We start from the raw sequence: 17,936 nt of genomic DNA, 5'->3' as shown, positions 1-17,936 counted from the left end.
GAGACAGGGACCGGAGCAGAAGGGGGGCAGGGACCGGAGCAGGAGGGGGTAGGGACCGGAGCAGGAGGGGGGCAGGGACCGGAGCAGAAGGGGGGCAGGGACCGGAGCAGAAGGGGGGCAGGGACCGGAGCAGGAGGGGGGCAGGGACCGGAGCAGAAGGGGGCAGGGACCGGAGCAGAAGGGGGGCAGGGACCGGAGCAGAAGGGGGAGAGGGACCGAGACAGAAGGGAGACAGAAGGGAGACAGCGATCGGGGCATCACCCTCTGGTCGCGGTGCAGACAATGGCGGCTCTGTAGGGAGCCGGCTGCAGCCCCATTGGATGGGAGCGGTCACGTGACCGCTCCTCCGCTTCCCCGAGCACCAAATTTCAGTTTGGCGCTCGGGGAAGAGTTTCTCCTCCTCAGCGCGCATCAGCGCGCATGAGCAGGGAGAAACTATAGCCGCGCTGATAGCAGATGCAGGGGCGTTCTGCATCTGTTCAGCGCGGCTCAGCCCGCCTGAGTGCTCTATGGCCCGGGTCTTAGGCTGCGTCCATACAGGGGCAGACTGCGCGGACGCGTCCGCACGCTGAGCGACCAGACTGCCTAAAGGCAGTGATCGCGTCTATACAGCGTGCGCGCGGGAGGGGGCACACGATGCACATGAAATCAGTCAACTGATTTCTCGCGCGATAGGGCGGTCACGTGAGTGGTTCGCCCAATGAGGGCGAACGAGCTCAGTGACGGCACTGGCCCGCCCATAGACACGCCCCCGGAGGGCACGCGTACTAAGGCCAGGGAAATCACCCACTTTCCCTCAGCCTCCGCGCGCCTCCGCGCGGCTGCACCGTCTATGGATGCAGCCATAAGGTGGGTCTTAAAGGTGGATAGATATTGTTTCTATCTATTGTATCTGCCATCACAGTCTCCATGGGTTATGAATCCCACATTGTAACTGCCCTTACTGTAAAGAACCCTTTCCTTTGTTGCTGGTGAAATCTCCTTTCCTCCAACCTTAAGGGGATGTCCCTGAGTCTTTTGTACTTCCCTTGGGATGAATAGTTGATTTGAAAGCTCCTTGTATTGTCCCCGAATATATTTGTATATAGTTATCATATCCCCTCTTAGACGCCTGTTTTCTAATGTAAACAAATCTAATTTAGCTAGCCTCTCCTCATAAATCAGATTATCCATTCCCTTTATTCATTTTGTGGCTCTTCTCTGCACTTTTTCTAGTTTCATAATGTCTTTTCTAAGGAGTGGTACTCCATATTCACTCCTTGTACTCCATATTCAAGGTGTGGGCTTACTAATGCTTTATAGAGAGGCATAATTATGTTTACTTCCCTTCCATCCATTCCCTGATTTGAGGCAAGATAAGATCTTGTTTGCCTTTGCAGCTACTGCATGAATTTGGGTACAATTGCTAAGCCTGCTGTCTACAAGCACCCCTAAATCCTTCTCCATCAAGGATTTTCCTTATTTATCCCCATTTGTAAGTCGCCTGTTTATTCTTGCTTCCCAAATGCATAACCCTACATTTATCTGTATTAAACCTCATCTGCCATTTTAGCTGCCAAAATTTCAAGTCTACCCAAATTACATTTTGCTCTGATTCTACTACTTTATACAATTTAGTGTCATCAGCAAAGATGGTGAGTTTGCTCTCTATGCCAACCTCAATGTAATTAATAAACCAGTTATAAACAGGGGTCCCAGTACCGATTCCTAAGATACTCCACTCACAACTTTAGCGCAACCTGAAGAAGTTCCATTTACGACAACTCTATGTTGTCTAACCTTCAACCAGTTTTCAATCCAGGTGCAAATATTTTTAAGAACAAGTAGAAACTTGCGTGGTGCTAAAGACCAGTAGACAAACACAGCTAGATGTATTTAAGAACAGTGTTCCCGTGTAGCAAACCTTGGAAGGAAATAGTACAACTATGGACAGGTACATAGTGTAGCATACTTGTTTGGTGAACTCCCAATCTGAGTGTGAAGGTAATTCATATGGACAGTCCAAAAACGGTAGCATATAAAGTCACTCAATTCATACATCAATCCATCCACTGAATGGGATATAGCTATCAAAATGGACTCACTTGTGTAGCGCAGCATCCAAACGATTTTCCCTGGATCCAGAGGTTCTTGGTGTGCTTCCGTTGTAGGAATGAAGACAAAAATGGAAAGAATAACGGAGCACGACTCAACCAATGATTGGAAAAAATGAAGAAAGTGCATATTCCATAAAAATATAAATTATTTATTGGTCATATGAAAAAAACGATGGTGTCGCCCCACCAATGCGTTACACGCCGAAGCGCTTTATCAATACCCAATAACCTCACAGGTGACAGAGAAAAATCGGTATTTTTAAATGAGTTACACCTTGGTTGCTGCATTGTTAACCCAAATAGATTACCTGTGTTAACAGGACATACTGTCTTTTATAAACACCACGCCCCTGACGGTCTAAGCCCTTACCCTAAAAACCCCTATCCAAAGCCCTTACCCTAAAAACCCCTATCCTAAACCCTTACCCTACAACCCCTTAAATTAACCCCTTACCCCAACCGCTAAAACCCTTTAAATTAACTTGCTACCCTAAACCGTAATAAAACTTACCTTAGAAGCAGCCGTTGGCAGGGATTTCAACAGCGCATCGGCTCGGGCAGTGTGGTGAGTTGCGACGAAGCGCTGGGGTGACTCGCAACGAAGTGCCGGCGGCCATTTGTTCATGGCAAAACAGTTGCGACCAAATGTTCCATTGCGACCCCTGATACTATAGCTTCTGTTCTCTCAGTATAGCTGCGTTTCTAGTGTCATGCAATGTCTCCAGATCAAGTTCTTTCGAGACGTCAGCTGTCTTACATTTTAATCGTGTCTGTTAAATATGCCCATAACATGTATTGTCCCTAACTGTCTGTGAATAGAACGTGTAACGATGTATTGTCATTATACTGTAAGTGTGTGCCCAGGACATACTTGAAAACGAGAGGTAACACTGAATGTATTATTTCCTGGTAACACATTCAGTTTTAACAACAGTTTCTCCAATCCATAATGTTCTTTCTCTCCCAGACTCTGACATGAAGAAAGATATTGAAACTATAATTGCTGAGGAAAGAGCTGACATCATCTGCAAATATGAGAAGGTGAGTGTGGCTATTTTTAAAGAGGCAGTTCCCATAGCATTTGTTCTCTTTTTTTTTTTTTTTTACACCAGAAAGGGAAACGGAGATCCAGGAGCTGAATCGTGTTAATTTCAGCTCCGGAGCCCACCTGGTTGTTCCCGAGATACTTACTGCTGAAGGTAGCGCACCTACACATCCTGGTATTTAAATGCCCGCATCACGCAGGCTAATAGGAAGCCATACGGGTGATGTGGTTTTCTGCAGGGACAGGGATGCTGTATCTTCAGCTGCAAATATCTTGAGCAGGAGGTGGTCCCTACAGCTGATAATAGTGCGTTTCTACTCCGGGGACGCCCTGCTCCCCATTCTTGTTAAAAAAAAAAATTTTTTAAACATTTTCAAGTGGTTACGGGCATTTTTTAGCAGTCATGGATATATTTTTAATACCGTGTTTCCCAACATAAAAGAACATTAATAGAACACACACCGTAGCTTTGGTGATCAGATCAATACTTGTAAGATGTCTGCTGCATCACATAATCCTATTCTCGTTGATCCTTCCATACTGTTGCTGTAGGATTCACCCAGTCTATCTTATATCATGCAAACCAGGATATATATAGCAGCACAGTAAAAAGAAAACAAGGACAGATGTACAGTAGCAAGCACCATTGCATCTGCTGGCGTTAGCCCAGTGTCAGGGAAACAGGTGAGTTGAGTTTGGAGGAGGTAAATATTCCACCGCCTTCCACCTCACTCTTAGGAAGGAGCTTTGTTTTAGAGGAAATGGGTCAGTATGAGGATTCTCTGGCTTTCTCATAGTGGACAGCGAGATTCTGTCAGGGCCACATATGCCAGGAGCGGTCTCAACTGTGTTATCATCCTCAACGGATTCTGTCTTGCTAGTGACAGTGAGTCTTGATGCCTCTTCTAGTGCTTTTCCGCAGCTTTGCACAGCAGATCTGTAGCAGGTTCCTCCAGTAGACCCTTCAGGGATATTCTCCTTTCCCACTGCTCCCTGGTGTCGGCTGCTCAAAAGTTTACGGTCCTCATGTTCGCCCGGTACCAGGCTGATATAACTTCCGGTTCTCAGTTCAAATTGTAGGCTATTCCAGAGCTGTCTACTGTAGGTGCATCTGTTAATGTTATCTCCCAAATGCACATTTAAACAAAATTGGCAAAAAATAAACTAAGTTGAAATGCACAATGACGTTTAATGCTTGGCAAATTAATTGCAAACTGTAGGAGGACGTGCGCAGAGGTATGCAAGGGAGACTTGTTAAGGTGAAATTAAATAAGGCTTTTATTGCGCCTGTTTCCTTAACATAAGAAAATCATCCAAACAAGGGGTCAAACAAAGCTTCTATTCACTTGGGAGTATGTCTAGTGAAACCTATGCAGTCCACAACTCCCTTTAGATTAGCATGTCTCCCAGCCCCAAACATATATTTTGATATGTGCGGATACAAAGTCTTATAAAGGAAAGTATTATCTGTTTTCTTGTAGTTGGAGGGAAATTCTTCTCTGTTCCTGGGTTGCTGCCTTTTTCCTCAGGCTATACCAGCATTCAGGTTCAGAAGTGCTTTCCCCTGTGTCTTGCAAGCAGCGTGCAGTTTTTCTTCTGGCAGGCTTCAAGACATCTGTTCCTATGGTCAGTCCCACTACTTGTGATACTCAGGAACAATCTCCCTTCCTGTTTCAAGGGCAGGCTTTTCTAAAAAAAACCTTATCAGCCAGGTGGTGTTGGTTAATTGACTACCAGCAGTTAACCACCACACTGCTGGATTAGAGGCACATTTCCTGAACAGGGATAACTCCCCTGTTACACAAACGTTAACATTTTTGTGAGAATTTTGGAAGAAAAAAAAACAAGGCCAGATTTTCACGCTACGCCAACGCTAGCGAAAAATTAGCACATATGTAATTGCACGTATTTCCACAGCAAAACAAAAGTGAAATTGCAATACCACTGCTGAGTAGAATTACAATGCACCAGATATCATATGGGCTTGATCATGACCATACAGAAGACGTCATCACTGTGTTGCATGGGAGATAGGGCCATAATAGACACCTTATGGTCCATTCAGTTAAGGGGGAGATTCACTATACTTTCATACGGGTTATTGCGTTTACTGCCAATGATGTAAATGGCAGTTAACAGGACTGAGGTTTTATAACTTGTATCAGAGGTTATTGAATATCCCCATAAGTGTATTAACACTTTGAGTGCCTGTTGGGCCGCGGCAGCAGGGTGCAACTGCCCCTCCAGCACTTTGCGATCATGTAACCGCTCCTTTGGAGAAATCACGTGACAGCAGCGTCACTGATGACTGAATGGAAGAGAAGTCCTCTTCCGTTTCTCAGCCGGCCAGGTCTTCACAGGAGCACAGAACGCGTTCTCCCCTAGAAAACGAGCATAGGATATAGCTACTATGTCATGGGGCCTCTGTAGTGCCAGACTCTATGATGTGGTAGCTTTGTCATGGGACATCCAAAGAGTTAAAGTACTGGTGTAAATAGGGTAGCGTATGATTGGACGAGGCCCGATTCATCCGGCCCTCAGTGCTCAGGTGCCTTTTTAAGAGCTGCGGGCAAAAGTTGTGCTGCCGCATTGGCTTATGGGTCACACTTTTCCCCGGCTCATCAGTGGTTGATGATGCTTAAAACAGGTAGTCACTGATGAGTCTAAGAAAGTCACACCCCAGAAGTCAATGCGGCAGCGAGACTTCCGGTATGGTCGTGGTACTCCTGGGTCCTGTGACTGTTCTGCCTGGGAACAGCTAGTCTAGTGGCTGATTTAAACTTTCCCCTGTGGTCGGGGATTGCACTGGGACACCGACCGTGGCAAACGCCAGCTGCAGGGAAAACAGCCGCTAGGAGCTGATTGACTAAAATGGTAGTTTTAAGTGAACAACCAACATATACTGTATAAGGGCGGAAAGAGTGTCTCAGTTAGTAAAGGCACTGACTTTGAAGCAGAGGAGCCTGATCTAAATCCCAGGTGTAAGCTCCTTAGCCCCATGCACCAAACGTAGATTGAACGCTATTAAAAAAAAGTATTCTTATTATATTGTCACTTCTATCCCATTTTGCTCTGTTTGCAAATTGATTATCAGCCACACATTCTATAAGTTATGGTGGGTAAAAAAGTGACAAAAGCCATCAACCGTACAGTCTACAGCAACTAAAAATACGACTTGTGATCACATTCACGTCTCAGACAGGTCTGCAACCCACTCTTTCCCCATTATCTCTTGGAATACAATGCTTCCACTGCAGCCAATGATCCTGGGTAATGACATGCAAATGAGTACTCACAGTTACATAGCAGGTTGAAAAAAGACGTACGTCCATCAAGTTCAACCTGTGCTAAATTTAGACAGCAGATACTTTATCCTATATCTATACTTACTTATTGATCCAGAGGAAGGCAAACAAAAAAAACCAGTGTCATATCATCCAATGATATCTCATAAGAGGAAAAATAAATTCCTTCCCGACTCCAAGAATTGGCAATCCGATTACTCCCTGGATCAACATTCTTCCCATGTTTACTTATTAGGTATATCCCTGTATACCTTTCCTTTCTAAAAAGATGTCCAACCTTTTTTTTAAACATATCTATTGATGTTCAATAGTCACAGGGTGCCACTCTTTACTTATCCATATTAACATGGACCCCTATAAACTTATGCCTGCCGCATTACAAATCTTTTCAGCACAGCCTGGGTTAAAGAAGTGCATAGCCAATAACCCTACCCACAGACCGCTGTTTCAACCTTTTGGTTCTCATCAGTGTGAGGTTGGTTGTAATGGCTTTGCAATGTGAAGCTGGAATAGGTTTCAACAACACATTAAAGTGATTATGGCACCTTCATTCGTCCGCCAGGTAAAGATAAGAATCTGAAATGCTTTAGTTCGGGGTTCCCGACAAGAAGCGATACATATTTATTTGTCGCAGGATACAAGTAAATAAGACAGTTACTTTAAAAGTTATTGAATCTTTCTAAAGAGCCAATTACACTGATACGTTGACAATTTTATTTGACACGTTATGTAGGACTGGACCTTAAAGCGGTAATCCTGCTTTCCTTTTTTAAAGAGGTGTGAAGCATGGGGTCTCCGAGATAAATACCTCCGTAGGGGGTGCCAGTAGCATCTCCAGCTGGGCTGTGTGTGGGGATCATAATGGCAGCCTAAATGTCACGCGGGCCAATAGGAAGCCGTGATGTCATCACTTGTGGGGTTCAGCTCCGGAGTTCCCATGCTTATGTCACGCTGCGCTCACCACAAACCGGACTAGACCGCGGGGCTGAGGTGGGGATGTACATAACCGCCGCCCTACAACCACGGAGCCAGGTCCGGAATGCGTTGTCGGAGTCATGGAGCTGGGTCGGGGCAGGAGAGTTCGGGGAAGCCGTGGTACTTGCCGTGATCCGGGGTTGGAGAGAGAAGAATCGTCGTATCCGAAGCCGTGATCAAGGAGAGGAGAGAGTGGGGATCCAATAACAAGCTGAAGTCCAGGGGTAGAGAAGAGACAGGTCCAGGTACAAGCAGGGGTCACAACACGAGTCAGGCAAGGCACAGGAACAGACAAGATCCAAGAAGCAGCAAGCACAGCACAACAGTGTTTATGTTCAGCAAAGTGAAAGTAAAACAGGAAGGTATTTAAAGGGGAAAGCGCCAATCAGGAACTAGCAGATGATGACCTCACACATAAGCCATGAGCCGATAGGGTAGTGCAGGATTGGATACTGGTGTAACACAGCTGATGTTGCTAGTGTTCGTTGGCGTGCGCGCGTACGAGGAGTGCGACGCAGAGTGGGTGCTGTGGCGATACTGCGGGAGCGCGCCTCCGCGGATGAAGCATTGCGCAGCTGCGTGCACACCGATAGCGGTCTGTGAATGTCAGAGGTACAGCCGCGTGACGCGTGCTGGGGGCGGAGCCTGGCGGCGATCCTAACAGTACCCCCCCCCCCTTCAGGGGAGACCTCCGGACGACCCAGGGCAGGTTTCAAAGGGTATCTGTGATGAAAAGGCCTGACCAATCTGGAAGCGTGTACCTGTTCCCGAGGGATCCATTCACGTTCCTCTGGACCAAAACCCCACCAATGCACAAGGTATTGCAGTTTCCCCCTTGATACTCTGGAGTCGAGGATTGTCTGCACCTCAAACTCCTGTTGACCCTCCACAAGAACAGGCTGAGGTGGCAAGTCTCGAATGGATGATTGGGGATCCTGGATAAAGGGTTTCAAAAGAGAAATGTGAAAAGCGGAAGGAATCTTCATGGTTGCCGGCAATTTAAGCCGGTATGTGACAGGATTTATCCTCTCCGTAATGACGAATGGGCCAATGAATCTGGGTTCCAATTTGGGTGAAGATTCCTTGAGACGAATATTCTTCGTTGAAAGCCAGACTTTTTGTCCAGGAGTAAAAGATGGAACCTCCCGCCGGTGACGATCGGCTTGTTTCTTCTGCATACTGATGGCTTGTTTCAAGTTCCCCTGAATCTTCTCCCAAGAGTCCTGGAGGCAGTGGATTCTGTCCTCGGCGGCGGGAACTCCCGAACTGGAGACTGTGGAAGGAAAGGCCGAGGGATGAAATCCATAATTCGTGAAAAAGGGGGACTGTTGAGTGGACTCATTTCTAAGGTTATTATGAGAAAATTCTGCCCATGGGAGGTGATCAGACCAATTGTCCTGTGAATCCGAGACAAAACAGCGAATGAACTGTTCTAAGGACTGATTAGTCCTTTCCGTTTGTCCATTCGTTTGTGGATGGTACCCAGAGGAGAAATGAAGTGAAATGCCCAGACGTTAGCAGAAGGCTCTCCAGAATCTGGAGATAAATTGCGAGCCTCGATCCGACACTATGACTTGTAGAGTACCATGGAGTCTGAAAATCTCCTTGACGAAGACTTCTGAGAGTTTAGGCGCGCTGGGCAAACCTTTGACTGGGTGAAATGCGCCTGTTTAGATAAGCGATCCACAACCACCAGTATGGTGCTCATCCCTTTAGAGCTGGGTAACTCCACGATAAAATCCATGGAGAGATGTGTCCATGGACGATCTGGAATTGGTAGTGGTTGAAGAAGGCCTGCCGGCTATTGCGAGGCGTCTTATTCTGAGCGCATATGGGACATGAAGCCACAAATCTTTCAATGTCTTTGCGCATGCCTGGCCACCAGAAGGTGCGCTCCAACAAGTCGATTGTTCTCCTGGTGCCAGGATGACCAGTGGTCCTGGAAGCATGACCCCATTCCATCACTTTCCTGTGGAAGTTCGTCGGAGTGAACAGACGTCCTTCTGGAACCTTGAGGCCTACAGGGATGTTACGTTGAGCCCTGGTAATGTGTGGTAAGGCGTCAAAGGTGTTGGCAGACAAAATACATGCGGGAGGAAGTATAGTCTGTTGATGATCCTCTGCTCTGTCCTCGACCAGGAATTGTCTGGATAGTGCATCGGCTTTTACGTTTTTGGAACCAGGAATATACGATATAAAAAAGTTAAAACGGGTGAAAAATAGGGACCACCGTGCCTGTTGTGACCCCAAGCGACGCGCACCTTCAATGTAGAGTAAATTCTTGTGGTCAGTCAGGATAGTGACTGGTGTCTCAGTACCCTCGAGAAGGTGTCGCCATTCTTCTAAGGCCATCTTTATTGCGAGGAGTTCGCGGTTTCCTACATCTATAGTTTCTCTCCGCAGAAGAATTTTTTTTGGAAAAAAACGTACAAGGATGCAGGCGGGCCTGTGGGTTTTTCCTCTGAGACAGTATTGCCCCAACTCCTACGTCAGAGGCGTCCACTTCCAGCGTAAAAGGTAACCCTGGATCTGAGTGTACCAAATGGGAGCAGAAGAAAAAGCTTTCTTTAATTTTTCAAACGCTCTGGAGGCTTGGGAGACCAGTGTGTTGGATCCGCCCCTTTTTGGGTTAAAGCCGTAATGGGTGCCACTACAGAGGAGAAGTTTTGAATAAACCGCCGATAGTAATTTGCGAACCCAAGAAATCTTTGCACGGCTTTAAGAGATAATGGACACGGCCAGTCCGTAACTGCTTTGACCTTGTCGGGATCCATGGCGAGTCCGGTGTCCGAAATAATGTAACCGAGGAAGGAAGTTGATGAAAGTGGCATTTCTCCAGTTTGGCAAAGAGCTTATTCTCCCGTAGCCTTTGAAGAACTTGTTTAACATGTACTGGATGTTCCTGAGTGTCTTTGGAGTAGATCAAAATGTCATCCAGGTACACGATTACATGTTGGTCTAACAGGTCCCTGAAGATTTCATTAACGAAGTCTTGAAATACAGCTGGTGCATTGCAGAGACCAAACGGCATCACTAGGTACTCGTAGTGCCCATCACGAGTATTGAAGGCCGTCTTCCACTCATCTCCCTGACGAATCCTTACCAAGTTGTAGGCCCCTCGTAGATCCAACTTGGTAAAGATGTTGGCGCCTTGTAGCCTATCGAAGAGTTCGGAGATTAACGGGAGAGGATAACGATTCTTTATGGTAATCTTGTTGAGGCCGCGATAGTCAATACAAGGGCTGAGCGAGCCATCCTTCTTTTTTACAAAAAAGAAGCCTGCGCCAGCAGGTGAGGAAGATTTTCGAATAAAACCCCTCTGAAGATTCTCCTGAATGTAGTCTTTCGTAGCTATAGTCTCAGGCAGAGACAGTGGATAGAAGCAACCTCTAGGTGGAATGGCACCGGGCAACAAGGGCAGTCATACGGGCAATGCGGTGGAAGTTCCTCTGCTTGCTGTTTGTTGAACACATCCCGGAAGTCCTCGTATTCTACTGGAAGTTGTACTCTGTCTGGATCAGGTACAGACACTCCCGCCAAAGTCTTTGAAGGGGGTAAGCAATACTTCCGACATTGAGGGCTCCAGCGGATAGGCAAAGACTCCGTCCAGTCGATTAGGGGGTTGTGTGTCCGCAGCCACGGAAGCCCCAGTATGACGTCTGCCGAGCGGGCATGAATGGCATCCAATTGTATAGTCTCGGAGTGAGACTCCCCGGTCAAAATCTGGATGGGTGCAGTCTGAAGGGAGATGAACACGGGTTGCAGCGGACGGCCATCTATCGCTTCGAGAGCCACGGGACGATCCTTAAGTACCAAGGGTATTCGGTGTCTCTCCGCGAATTCTTGGTCAATAAAGTTTCCCCCCGACCCGGAGTCCAGAAAGCCCTGTGTCGTGACTCGGAAGGTCTCTCTGGAAATGGTGATGGGGAGGTTGATTCTATTGGAAGATTGCAAGGGTGGTGAGGATGCGGTGCCCGGCGTGATCCTCCCGACTTTTACTGGGTTGTGGAGTTTTCCCGGTCTCAGCGGGCAGGTAACCAGTAGGTGCCCATTGTTCCCGCAGTATAGGCATAGACCTGCGCGTCGTCTGCGCTGCCTCTCACCACACGAAAGCCTGGTCCCTTCTAGTTGCCTAGGTTCATCTAGCGTTGGTGCTTTAAGAGGAACAAAGTCAGCCTGGTAATTACCAGGAGAAGGAGGTAAATCCAGGCGTTTAGCAACAGGACTGGTAGCGCAGTGAAGCAGACCCAAAGCAGCGTCGCAGACGAGGATAGGATCCTGCTCTCATATGTACTGGTCCAAAGACAGGGATAATTTATGAAAGGTATCTTGATTCTGCGCCAGTTTCACAGGATTTACGTTTTCCCAGGTCACAGGGGAGCCAGGGGCAGGAACATAGGAGATCATAGTCTGTTTTAATTCCCTAAGGCGCTGGGCCTTAATCAGGAGTTCTTTACGGAGCTCTTTTTTCCAGACGGTGTTAGGCCAAAAAACAGGGACTGGTTTTCAGGCGGAGGTAGTCTCTCAAATATATACTGATCTTCAGACAGGGGCTGATTTACAGACTGGGACCGGTTTTCAGACTGGGACCGGTTTAGAGACTGGGACCGGTTTTCAGACTGGGACCGGTTTTCAGACTGGGACCGGTTTTCAGACTGGGACCGGTTTTCAGACTGGGACCGGTTTTCAGACTGGGACCGGTTTACAGACTGGGACCGGTTTACAGACTGGAACCGGCCTAACCCCACCTAAGCGGGGTCCGAGTTTGTGTGGCTGGACATAGTGTCACGCTGCGCTCACCACAAACAGGACTAGACCGCGGGGCTGAGGTGGGGATGTATATAACCGCCGCCCTACAACCACGGAGCCAGGTCCGGAATGCGTAGTCGGAGTCGTGGAGCTGGGTCGGGGCAGGAGAGTTCGGGGAAGCCGTGGTACTTGCCGTGATCCGGGGTTGGAGAGAGAAGAATCGTCGTATCCCAAGCCGTGATCGAGGAGAGGAGAGAGAAGAATTGTCGTTATCCCAAGCCGTGATCAAGAAGAGGAGAGAGCGGGGGTCCAATAACAAGCCGAAGTCCAGGGGTAGAGAAGAGACAGGTCCAGGTACAAGCAGGGGTCACAACACGAGTCAGGCAAGGCACAGGAACAGACAAGATCCAAGAAGCAGCAAGCACAGCACACCAATGTTTATGTTCAGCAAAGTGAAAGTAAAACAGGAAGGTATTTAAAGGGGAAAGCACCAATCAGGAACTAGCAGATGATGACCTCACACATAAGCCACGAGCCGATAGGGTAGTGCAGGATTGACTACTGTTGTAACACAGCTGATGCTGCTAGTGTTCGTTGGCGTGCGGCGTGAGTGCGTACGAGGAGTGCGACGCAGAGTGGGTGCTGTGGCGATACTGCGGGAGCGCGCCTCCGCGGATGAAGCATTGCGCAGTTGCGTGCGCACCGATAGCGGTCTGTGAATGTGAGAGGTACAGCCGCATGACGCGTGCTGGGGGCGGAGCCTGGCGGCGATCCTGACAGCTTCCCACCTATTAAAAAAAACACATGTTCTGCTCCTTTAAGAAATGGAGATATAGCCTAGCCACATGAATAGAAAATATTAAAGTGTTTTACCATCCTCAATTCATACAAATACAATAAGAATCATGATTTAAAATACGTGTAGGTCTTAGATTTGGGTAAAAAAAAGGAATTCATAAATCACTCTGTGTCACTTCGGCCCTGCACCTTTCAAGTGATACTTGTTTTTAATTAACACATTGCTTTCTTGATGGTGCCCTATGTTCTTTATGTTTTAACCAGGCCCCCTGATCCACACAGCTTAACGCCAGGTTAACTTGACTTAATGTCACGTGAAGACTAATAGTGTATCTTCAAAGGACCATAACATAATGTTAAGTCTTGTTTTGTCCCGTACAGAGCATTGTGTTAACTATACCGGCCAATGACAGGCAAATGAGGAGTTACCCCAACATCACATTGCATTAAGGTTAATGTTGGGCTTTTACAGGGTCTAGATGGGTGTAACACCAGTCAAATATGATTTAACCAACTTCTCATTATTCCCATGTGTTATTTCGCTCTCCTCTATTCTTTCTCAAATGCTGATAAACTTCTATTTAGCTTTTTGGATAAGGCTAAGACTGACACAATGTCACATTATTGGAAGATAACATAACGCTACAATGTTACGCCTATGCTGTGTATTTTTGCATATACAAATGCGGCCGCCTTTTTCCTAATGCCGCCGTATCGGCGCAACTCTGATAACCGCGGGCAGATGCAGTATTTATTTTTTTTCCGAAATATGTTCCGGTATTTTAGCGCTAGTAATATTAGCATTTTATTAGCGCTATCTGCAATACTGCAATACCGTCTAAAAACTCAGGGGGGCGTTCGCGAGCTGTTGTCTTCAAAGTCTCATACTTTAGCAGTTCAACCTACGTCAGTACACAGTCTGCGTGTGCACGCGCAGTAATTGTAAATTTGCATATTTATACATGCATGTGCAGTGCTGTATGTCTCATTTGAACATTTTTGAAACGCATAGGCGTGTACTGTAACAGTATCACATTTCGGCATATACAGCGCTCTCCCCTCGCTCGCCCCCGCACACACACAGGCTAATTACTGCACTGCAGTATTTCAACTTCTTATCTTATCTACAGTACAGTACACCTCTCCCACACCATTCCTTTGAATGTGTGTCTTTCTGGTTTCAATCACATTCGTGCTTGCTAGCTGATGATTACTGCGCATGCGTCTATAACTTCACCACTGCTTGCTTGCGAAGTTCAAGAGTGAGTGACCAAAAAAAAAATATTTATTTTTTTCTTGTAATTTTTTATTTTATCCACAAGCCTGCCTAAACCATCTTGATATTACGATATTCAATCTGTCCTGTAGCTTTTGACTGCGACACTTTGCGTTTGACTGCACATGGTTGATTTGTGTGGTTTTTATGTATTTGGGGGTGTATGGATCAAATTATTATGATGACCTGCCTGTTGAAAATATGTCATGTCTTTGAACTACAATACAGCTAATCCTTCATTCAGCTTTAGCCCCCTCCCCCCCGCAGACACAGGGCTCGCTCAAGGATTACAACCTCTTATCAACACCTCTACAGAACCATTCCGTTTCTAAAGCTTGTCATTGTGCTTTTCAACCTCTCTCACACCATTCGTTAAATTTCCTATTGTTGGCTTTCCCTTATGTTAATCTGATTATGTAACAAATTATTAAAAAGGTAACCAATTATTAAAACTGTACGTCTTCTTGAAGAATCCCCCCACACACACACACACACATTCACAGTGAATTTAAAGTTCAAAGAAATAAAATCTTAATGTAATTAAATATGTATTTTATTTTATCAGGAAAGAAAAATACAAATAATCATTGAGAGGGGGGATGAAAATTGAGGGCCGGTGGATAATCATGAATAATGCACAATTGATAATAATAAAAACAGTAACACAAATTTTCCGTCTATCTTCTTCCTCATTCTGTGTAGTTCATTGAGAGAGGGGAGGTTTTGTGTAAATCATGACTGCAGTTTAGATACACTTAACTGTACACACAGTTCACAAACTTTAACATGATACCCCCCCTCTCCCCCTGTCCATCCTTTTTTTCTGAAAAGACAAGAAAAGAAAAAATTAGTGCAGTTATGTGCATACTGTATTATGGCATTGTGTACTGTATAGCTACTCCATATTGGACTACAGTATGCAGATAGTACTGTCAAACTAGTCTATACTGGAACTACTGTATACTGTAACTACTGTTAAATACTTTGTAACCAGGTGGCTAGGGCTGCTCTCCCAGGAAAGAAAACATCTGTGCCATACTTACCTGTATCATATTGTACTTACAGTACTACAGTACAGTACTATACCATACTACCTTCCTGATGCTTGCCCATTACGCGTGATCACAATGGGCAACACAGTCGCAATATGGTCAATATATTTATTGCATCGTTCCACGGTGAGTACATCGTTCCAAAAACTCATTATGCCTTGCGCCAACTCATCCTTTTTGGAGGGTTTCACGACTTTTCTGATATGGTCTTTCAGCTGATGCCAGACCATTTCGATAGGATTGATGTCTGGCGATCTGTCATTGGAGGGGGAAAAAAAGGACAATTAGTTAAAGAGATACAGTACATAGTTAAAACAGTGGGAAAAAATGAGACACGGTTACCGCACTTACTCCGCTGGCGTCTTCACCCAATTGATACCGCGCTCAAGAATATGCGCTGTTGACGCAGTGTGCTTCGGATCGTTGTCCTGGTAGAAACGGTGACCATCTTGAACTCACGTGTGATGTATTCCACAATCTCAGGCACAATTTGCTCTTGGAAAAAAGCTTTATTCATGATTCCTATAACAAGAAAAGAAAAGTGCTCAAAAAACTGCACACTAGTACAGTACAGTGCATAAGGCAAAAGCGTGTGACTTATTTTACCTTCAAAGATGACAATGCATCCTGGTCCACTCCTAGAGATGGCACCCCACGCATGCATCTTCACTGGGTGTTTTGGACGCGGCTTCATAGATATGCGACCTTTTTTGTGGAATACAAAGGTGGCAAATCTCTCCAGCGATACAGTAGACTCGTCGGTGAAGATGCAATCCTGGAAAGTTTCTCCACTGTCGATCCATGCCTGGGCCTGGACCACTCTCTTGATCTTGTTAACGTCCCTTATCATAGGGTATGCTCTGTAATGACAAGGAATAATTTTATAGGTACAGTACAGTTTCTTAAACAACACTTTAACCTCCTGTACTGTCCAGTACTAACCTCACACGTCCATATTTCCATCCAATTCTGCGTCTCATCTTCTTTATGCTGGTCTCGGATACAGTGAGATTGTGATTTTGCAGCAGAGTGTATTTGACCCTTAAGGCACTCTTCTCATCATTCTCTTCACTTATTTTGTCGACCAGAAGAGTTGTCTCCCTACAGTGTACAGAAAAACAACAATCCGGTAAATTACAGTGCAGTAGGCCACAAGTACAGCACATCATTTACAGTAAACAATTATAGATGCAGCAATATAAACAATAATAGATAGATATACTGTATTATATAGTAATAGAAATAAACAGAAATAACCATAATGTTAGATAGATCTATACTATATAGTTTTATTAATATGCAGCAATATAAACAATAATAGATATACTGTATTATATACTGTAGTTATATAAATATACCGAAACAACTATAAAATTAGATAGATCTATACTATATAGTTCTATTAATATGCAGCAATATAAACAATAATAGATATACTGTATTATATAGTTATATAAATATACTTACGCGTTAGTTACCGTTGGTGTCCTCGTGCGTTGTTTGTTTTTTCCGTGTGCATGATAGCACACGGTGGTTGATGGCACAACGAGGCCAGAAGCAGCTAACCAGCGTTGGATATCTGTAATTCGTTGTCCGCTCGTGTACATCTCCTTAATGCTCATGCTGAGATCCTTTGAAATCTTTTTAACAGGCATACTGTAGCTGCGAGTAGAAAGAAATACAAGCACAAGAATGTATATTCGATGTTTAGTCGGTGTATTCAATGTGCAGTGAATCCACAAAATGGATGGTGTATTTATACGTTAATGACTCACATTAGAGTATGCCCACTTTTAACACCTGTACCTCGTCGCCATGCATAAAAGGTTACACACTTTGCATAGCCCACCACTCGATGATCTGTATCTGAACTTGCCCTTGTCAAGATACTGCATTGTGCCATCTGCTTCCATGGATCAACCCTGATTCTATGGACGCAGGAAGCCACTCGCCTCTGCAATGCCTATCACACAGAAAAAGCGAAAGGCGGCAGCCGTTTCCAAGCCAAGGCCAAAGCGACAGGCTAAGGCTAATAAAGAAAACCTTCTGCTGACCCCAAAGGCTACGGGTTTTAATACACGTAAGCCTTATTATGTCAAGAAGAAATTCGGTGATGTACACTCAAGGCAAAACAAATGGCGTCCAACCCATTGAACCCGCAGGCCACTTCCTCGATTACGCTTCGACGTCTCTGCCACTGCTCTCCCGGAAATCTACAGCCCATTTCTCCACTACTCGTCCACGACGCTGCCGCTGCTCTCCCGGAAACCCACAGCCCATCTTCTCCACTACTCTTCGACGACGCTGCTGCTGGTCTCCCGGAAATCCACGGGTCACTTTCTCCATTATGCTTAGACGACTGCCGCTTCTCGCCCAGAAATCCACAGGTCACTTTCTCCATCCCTCTTCGACGACGCTGCCGCTTCTCTCCAGGGAACCCCCATCTCATCCTCCGTAGCACCCATCCACCCAGATGTCCACAGCACCCCATGCACAAGAACCAGCTCGTTAGACCGCCTGCTGAATGGATTAAGTGTCGATATCCCCGGGATCTCTATTATGCTGGTAAAGATAGATCTTCTTTTAGAGACCATGCTAAATATGGATCAACGAATGGAGAAGATGGATCAACGGATGGAG

General features: G+C 45.8%; 1 protein-coding gene across 2 annotated transcripts in view; it reads left to right on the top strand.

The window, feature by feature from the left end:
* Positions 1-17,936, top strand: part of LOC142463906 (uncharacterized) — a 114,490-nt gene that overhangs the window by 58,462 nt on the left and 38,092 nt on the right. For both annotated transcript variants that reach the window (XM_075566753.1, XM_075566754.1), the window contains one exon: positions 3,064-3,137. In XM_075566753.1, coding sequence (XP_075422868.1) covers positions 3,072-3,137 — 66 coding nt within the window. In that variant the 5' untranslated portion in view covers positions 3,064-3,071. The remainder of the gene's footprint in view (positions 1-3,063; positions 3,138-17,936) is intronic.

Source organism: Ascaphus truei, chromosome 12 (assembly GCF_040206685.1).
Source record: "Ascaphus truei isolate aAscTru1 chromosome 12, aAscTru1.hap1, whole genome shotgun sequence".
Taxonomy (NCBI): Eukaryota; Metazoa; Chordata; class Amphibia; order Anura; family Ascaphidae; genus Ascaphus; species Ascaphus truei.
Note: the sequence above shows the minus strand (reverse complement) of the source record. Positions and strands in the feature narration are given on the sequence as shown.